Source organism: Cyclospora cayetanensis, unplaced genomic scaffold (assembly GCF_002999335.1).
Source record: "Cyclospora cayetanensis isolate NF1_C8 unplaced genomic scaffold, CcayRef3 CcayRef3_contig_36, whole genome shotgun sequence".
NCBI lineage: Eukaryota > Apicomplexa > Conoidasida > Eucoccidiorida > Eimeriidae > Cyclospora > Cyclospora cayetanensis.
Genome location: NW_020312325.1, coordinates 202,274 through 217,413, shown reverse-complemented (window position 1 = coordinate 217,413; position 15,140 = coordinate 202,274). Strand labels below are relative to the sequence as shown.

General features: G+C 54.9%; 4 protein-coding genes across 4 annotated transcripts; 2 read left to right on the top strand and 2 right to left on the bottom strand.

Annotated features, from left to right (window-relative positions):
* The first annotated feature begins 3,604 nt into the window (after positions 1–3,604).
* On the top strand, positions 3,605–5,411 carry LOC34618013. The gene is made up of 4 exons (XM_026334083.1): positions 3,605–3,890; positions 4,488–4,625; positions 4,875–5,024; positions 5,368–5,411. The coding sequence occupies exons 1-4, from the start codon at positions 3,605–3,607 to the stop codon at positions 5,409–5,411; spliced, it is 618 nt and encodes a 205-aa protein (XP_026189868.1).
* Positions 5,412–8,336: 2,925 nt separating this feature from the next.
* Positions 8,337–9,100, top strand: LOC34618011. Its single transcript, XM_026334100.1, has 3 exons — positions 8,337–8,581; positions 8,759–8,879; positions 8,993–9,100. The coding sequence occupies exons 1-3, from the start codon at positions 8,337–8,339 to the stop codon at positions 9,098–9,100; spliced, it is 474 nt and encodes a 157-aa protein (XP_026189885.1).
* A 784-nt stretch (positions 9,101–9,884) lies between these two features.
* LOC34618010 lies at positions 9,885–10,574 on the bottom strand. The gene has a single exon (XM_022731355.2). The coding sequence runs from the start codon at positions 10,572–10,574 to the stop codon at positions 9,885–9,887; it is 690 nt and encodes a 229-aa protein (XP_022591299.2).
* An 83-nt stretch (positions 10,575–10,657) lies between these two features.
* Positions 10,658–14,857, bottom strand: LOC34618009. Its single transcript, XM_022731354.2, has 8 exons — positions 14,595–14,857; positions 14,076–14,227; positions 13,473–13,813; positions 12,890–13,290; positions 12,184–12,449; positions 11,840–12,030; positions 11,090–11,193; positions 10,658–10,805 (listed from the first exon to the last, which is right to left on the bottom strand). The coding sequence occupies exons 1-8, from the start codon at positions 14,855–14,857 to the stop codon at positions 10,658–10,660; spliced, it is 1,866 nt and encodes a 621-aa protein (XP_022591298.2).
* Between the last annotated feature and the right edge of the window lie 283 nt (positions 14,858–15,140).

Here is a 15,140-nt window from a genome sequence, read left to right as displayed (position 1 = left end):
AAAACCTGGAGGAAAGAAGGGTCGTGTGCATTTGCAGCTGGCCCCCAGCAGCTGCTCTACTCCTCTAGGGTGCTCGCTCGCTACTGAAGTGCAAAGGGGCCTCCATGAGGCCCCCTTGCACTTCAGGCCTGTTTCTAGTTAAGAACCGACGGCATGTCACCACGAGAGCAGCCTGCTCGTTCCCTAAGCACGAGCACGTGGAATTCTCCGTAGCAAAGGTGGACCGAATAGGGCAGATAAATGCGACATTTGAGGAAACCTTGTCACTCATCTTTTGTATCCATCCATACATGTATATATATACGCTTATTTTTAGACCTTAAGAATTATGTACAGGCACATATCGGCTCGCACTCCGCGGCCTTCCTGTCGGTGCTGCTTGTTGTGGCTTCGCTGGAGGGGGAAGGTGACGACGACTACGCATGTGCAAATGCATAGTTCGGTGCGCGAATCAGTACGCGATGCAGCAGCTGCTGCCAGTGCAGCTCAGCTATTCTCTTTAGCAGGTGGCATTGCTGAGAGCAAGCGGCCACCACGCCCCCGCAACTTCCTTCCCCCGCAACAAGGAGGTTCCCCACGCTTCCCCCGCAGCAGCACACGCTGCCGCTGGATTTACTCCTTGAGCAGCTCATCAGCTGAAGGCGACGGGGACTGTGCGCTGTCGAGAGCAGCCGGTGAAGTCCAGCTGGCAGCATTTGCACCCGCTGCAGCGGAGTCATCAGCACGCCAACCCAAAGGTACCCCTGAAGGGCCCCCAGCGAAGGGGGGGCCCCCGAATCCGCCGGGAAACTGCATGCATGCACGCGCAGCAACGACAACAATCGCAAAGCAAGACCCCTAAAGACGCAACCGTGGCGAGAGCCATCCAAACCGCAGCACACAAAATCACGAAACAGCAGCACAACAACGGCAGAACGACTCCCACTACACCAGCAGCAGCATCCATCATACGCCTCCAGGAAAGCCTCTCCGACGGGCCTCAAACATCGCCTGCGCCTCTCGAAATTTGGCTTCCATTTGCTGGACTTTGGAATAGTTGAACAGCATCTGTACACAAGAGTGCAAACCACAAAACAAGCAACTTAACACCGCTATCCAAAAAGTGCAAAGGGGGGGCCTCCTCCTACAGGCGGCCGCACGAGGCCTCGCAAAACAGCAGGAGCAGAGGAGTACAGACACGGCTTCTTTGAAGAGGGTGGTTGTGGGGCTTTGAGCAGCACGCGGTAGGCGTGCAGGCCGCATGCATTCGCAGCACAATGCATGCGGAAGCGGCTCCTGCCCCTGCAGCACCCCCGAATCGGAAGAGATCCACCGCCTCCAAAGAGGCCTTGCACAATAAACACAGTGTGCTCTCGCTTACGTAGCCTGCGAAGCCTAGAGGGGGCCCCACCGTAAGTCCAATAACAGAGGCCCCCAGTATGGGATACCGCCAGTCTGCGAAAAAGAGCACATAGCATAACAGTGTGGGTGTGTACATATATGTGGAGCCGCGCACAACAAGGCGCCACAAGCACGCAGGCGCTCAAAGAGATTTCTCAGCACAAGATACCCCTGCGCTTTCCCGCCCCTCTCGATCTGCACTCTTCTCTCGATCTGCACTCTCCTCTCGATCTGCACTCTCCTCTCGATCTGCACTCTCCTCTCGATCTGCACTCTTCTCTCGATCTGCACTTTCCTCCCCAAAGGATCCTTTCAAACGTGTGCATACATACGTGTGTGTGTGTGTAGATATACAAACGTATGCATCTACATATTCATACGTATTCATGCATGCATGTAAGTATACATGAATATATATGTACTCTTTATACATACATGTAGGTATACACATGTATAGATATACATATGCATATATGCAGATAGACACATATTCATGCATACATACAAGTGTCTTCGCACATACATACATATGCACATATATGTGGAAATAGTGATGTTTGTGCTGCTTGCTACGCAAATCACAGCACCCTGCTCTCGAGACATCTCCATAGAAGGCCACGAAGGGCCGTGAGTGCCAACAGCATACTCCTTTTCTTGAGTGCGTTCATAGCAAAGACACCTAAGCCTAGAGAAGCAGCGACGGCAGATGCTCTCGCTCTCGCGGCAATTTGTTGCAAAGTTTGGCGATCCTCCGGACTCAAGAGCTGCTGCAGTTCCACCCGCATTGCTTGCGGACAGGAAGGCGCTCCAGAGTTCAACAAGGGCCCCTGTTGCAGCTGCTGCTGATAGGGGCCCGGGTAGTACCCTAGCCCAGGGGGCCCCTGCTGCTGCTGCAGCTGCTGCAGCTGCAGCTGCTGCTGCTGCTGCTGCAGAGGCGGGTATCCCAACAAAGCCCCACGGGGGGGGGCCCCCGGCGCTGGCAGCGGGCAGTTGAAGGGGGCGTTTCTGGCACTGCCTGCGGCGTCTAGAGGAGGGCTTCCTGCTACCATCAAGGAGCGTTCTGCGCTCGCGCTGCTCGAAACACCCCCGTTCTCGGGGGTGGCGCTCCCCCCACTGCCCTCCCACGCCGACGGCGAGGGCTCGCTGCCCTCTCCAGCCGGTTTGTAAGCAGAAGAGGCATCCATGGACGGGCTGCTGATCGTGCTGCTCCTCCGGCTGCCAGGCCGCTAGCTCTGCTGCTGCTGCTGCCTCTGTCTCTGCTGCTTTGAAAAGGCACGGTTTTGAGGAAGAAAAGGGCGCTTTCTGTGTCCTTTAGCGCCGAAGAGGGACCAAAAGCTGTGGATCGCGTGCTCCTGCTGCAGCAGCTGCCGCTACACTGTGCGCTGTGTTGTGTCCTGCCCGAGCCGTACATACACCCAACTTCTCCCGAGGGCGATCTAACGCTCAACTGCCCTACACACCGTTCTTTTTCATCGTGTTCTGCTTCTGTTCAGTCCCTATGTAGCTCCTAAATTAGCGTCCAGACGTGGTGACGCCTGCTGCTGCTGCTGCTGCTAGGCTGCTGCTGCTGCGGTCGGGGCTGCAGCAGCAGCAGCAGCAGCAGAGCAGCAGCCTAGCAGCAGCAGCAGCTGCCCCTTTTCTTCGATAAGGCACCGGAGGAGGAATTTTTTTCTTCACAGGCAAAGGCGTGTCATTCATGGCTCTCTTCTTCCTGGTTTTCTGCACAGCAAGCGCAGCAGGGGGCACTCAAAGAAGAAGACGCCGTCGCTCCCGTGGAAGTCTCACCCGAGGCTACCGCCCCACACAGTAAAAGAGCCTCGACATTGCAGCAGCAGCAGCAGCAGTGAAAACAGCGTCGAGACACTCCTGTGGCACAGCACCCAACAACGAGAGCCGCCTGGGGGAGTCTTTTGCCTTCACCGACTCAGCCAGACACCGCTGCTGCAGCAGCAGCTGCTGCAGCTGCTGCTGCAGCTGTCCAGGGGCCTCCCTACTTTGACTGGTGACTCTGGCGCGTTACAGCACCCGCGTACACTCCACGACAAGGCAGCACTTCCAAGTGCTGGCATGCGGCTAACGGCTGCTACTCACGATCGCAGCAGCAGCAATAGCAGCAGTAGCAGCAGCAATAGCAGCAGTAGCAGCAGCAATAGCAGCAGCAGCAGCAGCAATAGCAGCAGTAGCAGCTACAGCTCGTGTATTTCCATCCCGCTTGAGCCCCAGCATGTCGCTCTCCAGCGAGGAGAGCAGCAGCAGCAGCAGCAGCAGCTTTGCTGCCGCTGGCATTGGCTCGCTCGCCCCTCCTGGCGGCTTTTCTCTCCCGTCTCCCTCACCAGCCAGCAGTATCCCAAAAGACTATGGCAGCAGTGGGAGCACTCTGAGCTTTGGCCTCGGCTTTGAGCCCCCGTCTTCCCGTACAGCGTTTGGAAAGGAAGAATTATATCTTTACGGATATGGGAAGCAGTTCGGAGAGAAGCTGACGTACAGTGCAGGGGTTGGCTATGCTGCAGGTGATTCTTTCTCCCCTCTTTCTTTCTCCCTCCTTCCGTAAAAGCTCTCTCGAGTCATTATCAAAGAAGCCACGCTGGGCTGCTTTCTTGGACCTGGAGTTTCGTGCCGCTCTCGCTCTGCTTCTCAGTCCTCCAAAATTTTTCCGTCTTTGCTGCGACTTCGAGTCGCCATTGCTTCCTGTGCACTCGTATGCATGCGGCACTCTCCTCTAGTGTCTGTACAGCTCACACCCACGTGACCCTTCGTACTATATATACGACATCCCCCCTTCGCCCATTGTGTATAGACACATTTTGGCTTGCTCTTCCTGCTCATGTTCATGCTGCTCATGTTCATGCTGCACATGCTCATGCTGCTGGACCTTGCTGCTCATGCTCCTGCTGCTCATGTTCATGCTGCTCATGTTCATGCTGCTCATGATCATGCTGCACATGATCATGCTGCTCATGTTCATGCTGCTCATGATCATGCTGCTCATGTTCATGCTGCTCATGATCATGCTGCTCATGCTCATGCTACACATTTTGGCTTGACCTTGCTGCACGTGCTCATGCTGCTCATGCTCAGGCTGCTGCGTTTTTGTTTTTGCTGTTTAGGGGCCCTTCTGGGGGGTTCATTTGGATTCGCCTCGGGCGTTAGAAAGGGGGGCCCCTCGGCACGTCTACGTCTCAATGCGATTCTCAATGGCTGCGGCACATATGCCCCTGCCATGGGCAGCCAACTAGGCACCCTGAGTATGCGGCGCAATGATGGATACAGTGGACACATTAGTCGTATAATATCCTCCCGCGGAGGCGCTCTCGTATACTTTAGAGAGCAGAGACAACACCGCTCCCATTCGAAAAAAAATTTCCCGTTCTTGTAGGGAAACAGGGATCAGCGGCGGTTCGCTGGCCATGCCATGTTCAACACGTCATTTTGGGAAGTTTTTTTCCCTGCGCCGCTCATTTTTTTCGCATGGGTGGTTGTTTTGCTTCCCTCAGGCTTGTTCTATTGCTGCTTCAATAATTTACTCATTCTGGTGCGTGGAGATTCGGAAGTTCACGCCCCCGTTGCGGGGGGACTCGCCGGGTGTCTGTACAAGGTGCAAGCCAGCTGGCGAGTTTTGGGGGCTTACGGTGCAGCCTCTGCGGGTGAGTAGTCACCTCCTGCCTTCCTGCAGCTACCCACATATATGGCTTTCTGACTGCACTCCTTGTCAGGAAAATAGTGGCTATTCCACCTTATTAGGAAGACGCGGCTTTGTTGCCTGACGGGCTTTCTTTGCGTGTCGCTAGCCGAGGATGGCGTGTGTCGCCGCGGCTTGGACGACGCTTGGCAGATTGACAGACAGGGGGGGAGGGGGAAGTTTCCTCTGCAAAACTTGCGAATGAATGTATGCTGACGAGCTGTAGATAGATAGGCACCTCCCGTCCTGAGCACGTGTGCCTTTCTTCGTTCTAGGGGGTTTTTTGGCGCTTTATCTGCTCTGTGCAGTGGCCTTCTCTGCGATTGACCAGTACATGCGACGCTACCTCTAATTCTGGCAAGCAGCGTGGCGGGGTGGCTGGTTACTGAGCTGGGGGGCCTGGCTGCCATGCGGCCTTCAGAAATCATCATGCAGCAGCAGCAGCAGCAGCGCGAGAGCATGAAGCAGAAAAAAGCGCAGTGCGAAACCCCCTCACGAATATGCGCACATACGCTCCGGAGGGAGAGCAAGAAGCAACAATAGTGCGTGCAATCTGAAGCGAAGCGTGCCGAGTTCTAAAGTCGGCTGTACTTGACATCTTGTCGCAGCAACGGGGTCACCCCTGCTGCCACGGCTGCGCTACGCTGCGAAAGCCACACTGTGTAGATCTTCAGTGAGCGATCGCTCGCTCAAGGGCCTTGCTGCCGAACTGCAGAAGCGGCTCGTGCAGCGGCTGCTGAGGGGATTCTGGGTAACGAATGGGTGCTGAGGCGGACTCAGACGCTGCACCGGGCAGCTGTGGTAGAAGCAGCTGCGGCTGTGGAAGAAGCGCAGCATCGCCAGCACCAATGCTTTCTTCCTGAGAAATAATTTCAGGGGAACGAAAGTCGCTGGACCGTACATACTGCCATCCCCGTGCTGCGCACCCATACGACAGATTCCAAGAGTTCTTGTTAAGTGATCTGAGTTTTTGTGGGGGGGAGGGGGAGGGATAGGGGAAAGGGTCATGGTTTGCACGCATCTTAGCTAGTGATATGGCCACTATCTTGTGTGCCTGTGATGGGTGCATGGTGGGTAGCTGTCAACGCGGCTCGACAGCTGGCGGTCTGCCGCCTAGCTAGCGCCTCTGCCCCCCCCGGGGTTCCCCTGACATCTTCGATGGGTACAGCTAGCGACTCGCTGTTTGGCTTGTTCACGAGGCACCCTCTAGTAGTTCCTGTGTGCCGAGAAGGCTAGTTCGGCAGCAGGAGGCAACTTACTCGTAAAAAGTATACCTTTGGCGAAGGTGGCTCCGCCCGCAAGGGCCTTTACTGCGTCGCGTTCCCCCCAACCAATAAAGTGTAGCGACACCTCAAAGAGGCCCACTAGGGTTAGAAGAAAAGAGCAAATGCCACTTGGCAGATTTATCCAAAAGTGCCATAATCCAAAAACCCCTACAGGCACAGGAGCCACACCACTGGTCGCGTGGTGGGTAGACAGCCAACTCTCCGTGTATACCTGCCTGGCAAGTGCTGCCCCTTGGTGCTAAACGAATAGGCCTGTCGAAGGCGCTTGCCGCATGTACAGCCTCTCGCTACCTGTCTGACCAGTTCTTTAAAGCTAGGCGACGAGCTCGATGCCTTTGCTTACCTAAGACGCAAGCGAGAACACCCCTTTCAAGGAGAGAGGCACTTCGCGGCGTGTGTATGGGGTCGTCGCCCTCCTGTATTTCTCCCTGAGGGATCCCAAAGGGGTTATTTTCCTCGTTTCCAGAAAAAGGCATACCATTTAAGCCTTCGCGGAGGCCACCTGTTCCGCCGCTTTCGGAAAGGGAGGGTGCCTCTAAGGCAATGAGAGCGAGGGACGCAACTGCTAGAGACACTTGCGAGCAAAACGAGAAAATCGACAGGAGATGCCAGCCTGCCTCCAACACAAGGCCCCCTGTATTGAAGAGGAATATGCATACTAACAGGACAATGCTGAGCTGCTGCAGTAAGGGGCAAGCCCGCCCCCCGTTTCCTGATTAGCGATCCACACAAAAGCGACAGCTGCGTTGCGATGTGCAGACGCGTAGAGAGAAGTGAGGTGACTCTGCTAGAAGCACAAGAACCATGACTCAGGAAGGACCACGCACAGCCACGGTTGCACCGCAGCGTATTTATGTATCCCACTAGCGAGTTGCATTAACAATTCAGTGCAGCAGATATTGCAGCAGAGGTCGAAGAAGAAAGGTGCCTCCTCTGTTACACCTAATCGGTCGTAGGGGGCCTTTGCCCTTACCCCTGCGTTGTTCCTCCAGATGAGGGAGGCATTCAAGTGCCCGTTCTTCATACATTGCAATGTTTGGCTCTCCTCCCCTCTTTTTGCGGTTCTAGGTGTATTTGGAGAGATAGTTAGATCTAAATTTTCTACAGCTCACGCGATGCCGCACTCTACCTCCTTCGTTGCCCCTGCCAGCGCCGTTGCCTCGGGGGAAGCGACTGCAACGACTGTCTCTACGGCGAATTTGAAAGGGCCTCTCCGTGCTGTGTAGGGGGTATGGTAACGGAGAAAATTATCACAAGAGCAATAAAGGATTCAATAAATGCACCTGTTGGAGGATGAGACGGAGCAGATCAAAAAAGATCTGGGGTGTATTGACAAGCTGCAGTGGGGTGACGGTCGGGGGCACCAAGTGACCACGTGTCGTCTCATGAGGGAGACGCTCAGCCCGGCGAAACAAAGCGCTTCCCTTTCCTTATTTATTCCTAAAGAAGTGAAATGCACAAAAACTAAGCAATTACGGAAAAATCAGGCACACGCAACTGAAACTATATGCAAAGGGAGAACCCCCGCCGTCCCCGTTGGCAGTGGTCGTGTCAAACGACCCCATGGACTCCCTTTCCCTCTTCACGAAGGAACCTATAATCTGCCTCAACGAAATCCCGAAGACGCACAAGCACACACCAGATGCTTAGGCTTTCTATCACCTTGACTTTGGATTGGGGTTACACTCTGTGGCATACTACCGGAGCACGACGCGATGTGCATACACCCCGTTACCCCTTGGGGGCTGCTATAACGCATCCAATGTCTCTTTTCGTATTTGCCTTCTTCGTAGTCACCCCAGACCCTTCCTCTTAAGTCTGTCCTCTAGATTTCGCCGTTGCTGTTGCTGCTCTATTTGTGCAAAGACTGCTATGAAAAACACCCTCACTTAGCATAACGTGGAGGCCTTCTTTAGCTCAAGTGTCTGGCTTATCCTAGCGCACCTTCTCCTGCTAGTAGCGCTGTCGGTGTAGTGTACGGACAGCTAAAAATGGCTTCCCTATCCCTCACGGATATCGATTTTGAAGCCATAGAAAAGTGCACCGACCCGAAGCGTCTCAAGAAGATGTTAGCGATGTTGAAGCAAGACGGGGGCTACTACGTAGAGCTTATGAAAGCCGCAAAAGACAGGATAGAAAAGCTCACAGGGAAGCCAGTTGGGGGCACCCCCATCACAGCGGCAGACAAACAGGCAGTTGCAGAGGAGCTCTTGGCCTGGGAAAAGAAAATGGCACAAATGACAGAGATAGGGGCCTCCAAAGGGAGCACACATAAAGCCGCCCCTCCAGACCTAGAGGACATCTGTGAAGAGGGGAAGCTATCAGAGACGCCAAGGGCAGGTAATGGTCACAGCAATGCCAGTGGAGGCACTGACGGAGGCAGCAGGATTAATGTTGACTCGCCACGTCCTCCAGCAAAAGAAGAGGAGGCAGCGAGTCAAGGCTCCCCCTGTTCTGCTGCTGCTGGCAGCACTGCCGATAGCCACAGTGGCAAGGCCACGACAGCAGGCAGCAACACCACAACAAGAATCCAGGTAGAGGTGGTGGAAGACTCTGAAGAGGATCCAGACGAATGAGCTGCTCCTTTGGCTGCCACTACAGAAGGCCCGAGGCAGAGCAAAGACGCGAGCAGCCGAAGAAGATCAAGCAAACAGCAACTGCCGCCCCTGTAGGAATTGCAGCAGCTCCAGGCTGCCATGGGAACTATGTTTCTACGGACGTAGCTGTAACGGCTCCTTCTATTTTAGATAAGTAGCACCTTTTAGCCGGATTCGGATGCTGTGCTACTCCTTTTGAGGCACTCTAGGAGAGAGGCAAATGGCTTTTAATTTCTATAAAAAAGCACAAAAAGGAATTTTGGTCTGCGGACCTTGCAGCCTCTTGGGTATTGTTTTCTGTTGCTGCATGCAAGGAGAGCAGCAGCAACAACAGGCAGTGATGCTGCTACTCCAGAAACAGCGCCTGTGATGCCGCTTCTGGACAAAAATACTCCCTTTGAAAAACTTACATTTGTTTGCTCTGCCCCGAGTTGTGCACAGACCTCAAGCACAAAACAATTGTCGATTCTATGAACCTCAAGATTCTTGCGCAGCCCAAAGGAAGTTTGGCATGGAACTCCATGCCATGTGAATCAGCGCTCACGGCCAGCACTCTCAAGTGCTGTTTCTGCTGCCGCTGCAAATGGAGCAGGCCATGCACAAAAGAACACTTTTCTTGCTTGCAGCTACTGCCCTCTCTCACATGAAGGGCAGCCGCAGCCGTTTCTTTCCGCGCAGCCGTGACGGAGAGAGCAGCGAAGTGAACCGAGGGATGCCACACATATAGTCAGGGCCCGCCTTTCTGCGCCCTTTTCTAGTCGTCATTCGTCGTGCGTTTGCTAGTGCTACGGCGAATGTTGCTGATTCCGTAGGCGCTGCTGCTGCTGCTACTACTGCTCATTAGAGGCAGTACCCGCCTTCAAAAATCGACCCTCCGAAGGTGGAGCCTTTACTGCACATGTCTAGGGGTTCCCCTACCCAAACTCGGAAGCCAGAGATTATTTAGGGGTCTATGTGATCTGGCATTGCTATAGTAACAGAGCCGCCTTCCTTTTGTGGCTTTCTACCAGGTCCCTGAGGTTCCCCTGTGTTTTGGACCTCCTCCTCAGAGGCCCCTGAAGACTTTTCTATGGTTGCGCCAAGAGGTTCTTTGTACTCATGCAAAAGAGCCAGCCGTTCTCTTTGCTTCAGCGTTTGAGCATCCTTCAGGAAGGCCTCCGCATCGACCTCGGCTTGATACTCCGCCACTACCCAGAGAGAGCAGAGAGAAATCAGAGAAAGCAGGAAAAGGACGACGCACAGAACCACTCTTGCCGCAGGAGGAAGCCAAAGAGAGACCCAAGTATGAGCATAGGGGTCCACTTTCCCAGGCTTCATGTGTCGATACACCGCGAAGCCGCACAGGAACCCCGAAAGGAAGAGCATGATTACATTTTCCATAATAAGGAGCACTAGCGTGGCCCTAAGGGCCGCTTCTATCCGTCGAAGAACTCCGAGTTCCCCCACGCATCCCGTAAGAAGATTGAGACAGGCGTAGGAAACACAGGACACAGAAAGGATCGGGCTTGTGTCGAAGGGGAGTGGCAGCCATACGACGAGAGCCAGCAACACAGAGCCATACACAAGAGGAATCCCGAACAAGAGTGCAGCACGAATCCGTAAGGACATCCAGCCGCAACAGTAGCAACACATCTTGCCGTTTGACCACTGGTGCACCCTCTCAGCCGATCTCGCCCCTGCAGCAACTGGGAGTGCTGTCTTCCTTCAGGTGCAGACTAAGAGGGTCTGGCCAGGGAGGAAGAGGAAGACAAAACACTAGGGCTCCAAAGAGGAGAGACCCCTGCCATCGTATAAACCCGGGGGAAACCAGCAGCGGCAGCGAGCCGTCGGGATGCCCATACACCAAAATGGATAGCTCTGGTGCTCAGACACGCTAGAAGGGGGCACAACGAGAGCTCAGCGCTCAAAATTATTCAGTCTAAGACAAAACATGGAAAATACTGCCCAGAAACATCCAAAAGGAGCATACTGTCGGCAGCAGCCACAGGAGTCTCCCGGTGCGGCAGCGGCGATACTTGTTTTTCCGAGGTCGCCGCTAAGAGCGTAGATGCAGGAGCGATTGAGATGGACGGCTATGTTTCAGTCCTCCGTATACCATTCTCCCTGGATTCTCTAAATGACTTCCCCCAAAAGGATTATATTTTTACAGGTCTGAACGCTTGACGCCTTTTGTGATTAGGAGCAGACGAACGAAAGCTGAAGCTGAGGAGGCAGCACAGGCGAGGACGACACCGCGTCCAGGGCCTCGGACCTGTCGATACACCCGGGTGTCGTGGGTCTCATTAAAAATTCATAAGAGACAAACCCGCAGAATGCCGCGTAAAAATTACATATTCTTACAATGGGAGCGCTAAAAGGTACCCTAAACCCTCAGAATACGTAGTTTAGGGATCGCCTGACCCTTGTTGGATGAGCTTAGCTGTTCTGCCGGCAGCCTCTCTCCAGATCTGCCGCGTCATGATGAAGGCGCCTTGCACGTTCTAGACACTATCTACCCTGACTCTTTGAGCGGAAAAATTCCTCAGTGAAGGGTTTCGGCTTCGAGTATCGAGCTAGAGGGTGCGTAGAGGCTAGGCCTAGCGGGGCCTACACACGGGCAGCGGATTGCACAATCCTTAGAGAAAATTAATGGTAGGAAGGGATATACCTCCTCCTAGTGGAGAAAATCGTAAAAGAGCAAAGAACCCTTCCTATACGGTTCCCTTCTGTCCCTCTGCCTTCTCCGGCCCCCACCCAGCTTACATCTTGTCGCTAAACTCTTTGTAACGGACTAGACTCCATTTGAGCTGCTCTTCTTAGACAGATTTTCGGGTGTACGTAAGAATGAACGACACAATCTGATCGTCCTGGCTCTGAGCCGGTGCACTTTCTCTGCAGCTCGTTGGGCACTTCAGCACGCAGTTCCGCGATGGGCTCCAAAGAGAAAAGTCAGCAATTGCCCCATGATCAATAAACTGTGCTATGGGGCCGCTATCTGCGCCTCTCAGGAGTTCCTGAACTCCGGAAGCTGAGAACCCAGTGGCCTTTTGGAAGAAGTGAGAGACTTTCCATCGCGGGCTTAATTGTTTCCCTTCGAATTTCGACTGGCCTTTCGAGTTGTAAGTTGATATGGAGAGCCACAGAATAACTCTTGCTTGTTCATATTCGTGTCATTGGCTGCGTTTCGCCGCCTTGCCCTTCCCTGCCCCTCCAACTCCTTTAGTGCCGGTGCAGCCTGAAAATTCAGTCTCTTTGGCCTAGCCCTGCACACTTGTGCCTATTTCATATACCTTTGTTGATGCCATAAATGCTGAGTACAGCGCTAAGCCCTTTCCTTTTTCCCATCCGAAGAGTTCGATCCCAGACAGACTTGATGAGCTTAAACTACTTCGCCAGCTTCTCCAGTCCTTGTTGGGGGTGTAGGGTCTAGCCCGTTCTAGTAGCAAACGCCCCCATTGGAGAGACAACGGAGGGCAGATAGACTGTAAAACGCAGGGCGATTTGCATCCTGCCCCGTATGCCTTTATCCTGTGAGGACGTCTTCTTTTGCTGTGTATTTTTTCCAAATTCACCAAGTCTCATCGCAGACCAGCTCACGGGTGCACATCCCTCGCGAAGACAGTTTTTGGGGCATCTGCGCCTTACTCTTATGGGGGCATAAGAAAGACTAGGCCTATCTGTGGGCAGCAAGCTGACTAGCCACACGTATCCCAATCCGTGCCGTCAGACGCCTCAGTTGCGACCTAGGTGGAGGTCCTCTAACCCTCGTCAAACACATAGCTAGCTGATTAGCAGCCAGTGGGAGGACTCCGTTCTAAGGGCTACAGCTAGACTGCAATTCGACTTCGCCTGGCGCTCTACACCCAGAACGGAGGAGCACGCGACGAGATACACACAGACCGCAGACACCCCGAGAGAGAGAAAGCGCCAAACAGCGCCAAAAAAGAATACGCTGCCCCTAGGCAGACTCTAAAAGCAAGGCAGAGGGAATGATTGGCCTATCTATGAAATGCACGATTCCGTTCGCGGCTCGCAAGTCCCCCTGAAGCAGTCGAGCGCCCTCAACATACACTCTGAACAAACCTTGTCCAAGCTGCTGCTGCTGCTTCTGTGGCTGCTGCTGTCTCTGGTGCTGCTGCAGCACGATCGGCGAAATATTGCTGCTGCCAGTGCGCAGCGCTGCAGCAGCAGTCGCAAGCGACACTTCTTTGCGAATTCTCAGGAGGTCTCCCCCCAAAGAGGGGCCTACAGCGAAAGCCCCAGCGCCTGCACCCCCCAGCAACGCATGCAGCTCGGTGACGGCAGCAGAGCCAGCAGCAGCGCTGCTGTCTGCTGCTGCTGCATCTGCTTCCGCAGGATCCTGAGAAGGCTAGACAAAGCAGCGCATCTCACCGCAGAGCATCCGCCTTACTGCCCCTCTGCTTGCTTCTCGAGGTGTGTCCACGCGTGTACCCAGAAGCGGCACAGCGGCAACAAGCCAGCAGCAGCAAAGGCGATCAAGCGGATTCAGGCGGTTCTGCGTGGTGCGCATTTTTCGCAGGCTTCGCTCACATGTGTAAGGATGCGCTTTAGCGGGAGCGCTCCAGGGACGATGTGCGCCTTAATCAGCAGCGCAAGTTTCTCCCGAGCGGCCTCTGCGGCTGCTGCGGCAGCAGCGGGTGTGAGCTGCCGCTGCTGCTGCAGCAGCGTTTCCATCTCTGGATGTTCAAGGTGGCGTGGGAAGGCGGGAAACGCATAGCACTGTAGAGAGGCAGCAGTTGCAGGGTCAGAGGCTGCCAGCAGCTGCAGCCGCGCTGCGACTTTGCGCAAGGAGTTGGGGGAAAGGGAGAACTCGAATCCGGTGTCTACAGGAACGAACAGCGTGAACGGCCCCGGTAGCGAAAGCACATGGACTGCAAGAAAGCGCAGACAGCACAAAGCGAAGGGGAGGCATCTGCAGCGGGAGTCTGCAGAAGGGCAGCGCGCGAAACTTCCGGATCATTCTGCGGTGCGTATGGGCTTGTACCTACACCGGAGAAGGGGGGAGGAAGGGGGCTGAAGGGAACAGCAAAGAAGGCGCAGACACCTCCAGGCCGTCGAGCAAAAGTTTGTACAGCGCTGACGAAGCAGCCAGCACAAAGGCGGCAGTAGCAGGGAGAAGGGGTGGGACCTTACTGCAGTGTGGAAGTGCAGATGCAATGGCAGCGAATGCAGCAGCCCGTGTCTTGTGTTGAAGGAGCAGCTGCAGTAACCCCCTGCGGTACGTGCGTCGCTCCAAAGCCCAAACGCCTTTCCTGTTGAGCACGTCCGGATCTGTGGAAGCTCTCCTGCAGCGCAGGCAGCGCGTCATGCGACACACAGGTTGCAATACAATCGCCAGCATCCCCCTGAGGCAACAGGGGCCTGAAGAGGGTTCTGAGGAGCGACTCCAGCGTAGCGACGGGAGAAAGGGGAAATCGGGAGAGAGAGAGAGAGAGACAAGGAGTTTGGCCGTCGTTCGTTCGGCTCTCGAGGAGTGCGCAACAGAACACAAGTAGCATCGGCAGCAGGAGGCTTCTCCGTAGGGTAAAAAGGAGCTCAAGCAAGGGCCAGGAGTCGACGTGTGCATGGATTTTCAGCTGCAAGCAACGCCAGAAAGTCAGACGCTGACGGCAGTACGCAGCGTGCAACTGGGAGGTCTATGCCGACACCGACCTTGCTCGTGGATGTCTCATGCCTCCAGCACGAGAATAGTGACGGCGTTGCGAGACGGACGAGAGGCCATCCTCGCAGCCTTTGGTCTGCAGGCTGCCGAAGGGGGGCCATACGGGGTGGGTGACGGGAGCTGCCGATGTTTGCATGGCTGTACACCTGCGGGAGGAGTTGCACGGAAGGGGGTGGCACCTGCGTGGTGCAGCGCATGCAGGTGCACGAGTAAAAAGCGGCGGAGCTCCCGAGAGCCGCGTGAAAACTTCCATTTTAGAGTTTTCTGCTCAAAAAATCCGGAGAAAAGGCCCCTTGGACCGCGCGGAGGGGCCCCTGCAAGCCCTAGGGGGGGGCCCCTGGGGGAGCTGTGGCTCCGGGTTTGGGGAAGAATAGTCGCAAAACTTCGGCTACCAATTGGGAATTTTGAATAAACAGAACGCTGGAGTGGCTACAGTTAGGAGCGAATGGCGCACCTGGGGCAGCAGTGGTGCTCGATGTCGGAAGATCCCTCCTGTGTAGCGTCCTCGGCGCATGCACCCTGCAGCCTGCGCGGCT

What these genes read in the sequence shown, in the direction of transcription:
- LOC34618009 (XM_022731354.2), bottom strand. Translation starts at nt 14,857, where the DNA reads ATGGAAGTTTTCACGCGGCTCTCGGGAGCTCCGCCGCTTTTTACTCGT. An exon ending in ATCTGCACTTCCACACTGCA is followed by an intron (nt 13,814 to 14,075) that starts GTAAGGTCCCAC and finishes GCTTTCTTGCAG; the next exon opens with TCCATGTGCTTTCGCTACCG. An exon ending in GGCGTCAAGCGTTCAGACCT is followed by an intron (nt 10,806 to 11,089) that starts GTAAAAATATAA and finishes AGCGTGTCTGAG; the next exon opens with CACCAGAGCTATCCATTTTG.
- LOC34618011 (XM_026334100.1), top strand. Translation starts at nt 8,337, where the DNA reads ATGGCTTCCCTATCCCTCACGGATATCGATTTTGAAGCCATAGAAAAG. An exon ending in TGGGAAAAGAAAATGGCACA is followed by an intron (nt 8,582 to 8,758) that starts AATGACAGAGAT and finishes GCCACGTCCTCC; the next exon opens with AGCAAAAGAAGAGGAGGCAG. An exon ending in ACACCACAACAAGAATCCAG is followed by an intron (nt 8,880 to 8,992) that starts GTAGAGGTGGTG and finishes AAGAAGATCAAG; the next exon opens with CAAACAGCAACTGCCGCCCC.
- LOC34618013 (XM_026334083.1), top strand. Translation starts at nt 3,605, where the DNA reads ATGTCGCTCTCCAGCGAGGAGAGCAGCAGCAGCAGCAGCAGCAGCTTT. An exon ending in AGGGGTTGGCTATGCTGCAG is followed by an intron (nt 3,891 to 4,487) that starts GTGATTCTTTCT and finishes TTTGCTGTTTAG; the next exon opens with GGGCCCTTCTGGGGGGTTCA. An exon ending in TTACGGTGCAGCCTCTGCGG is followed by an intron (nt 5,025 to 5,367) that starts GTGAGTAGTCAC and finishes TGCTCTGTGCAG; the next exon opens with TGGCCTTCTCTGCGATTGAC.
- LOC34618010 (XM_022731355.2), bottom strand. Translation starts at nt 10,574, where the DNA reads ATGTGTTGCTACTGTTGCGGCTGGATGTCCTTACGGATTCGTGCTGCA.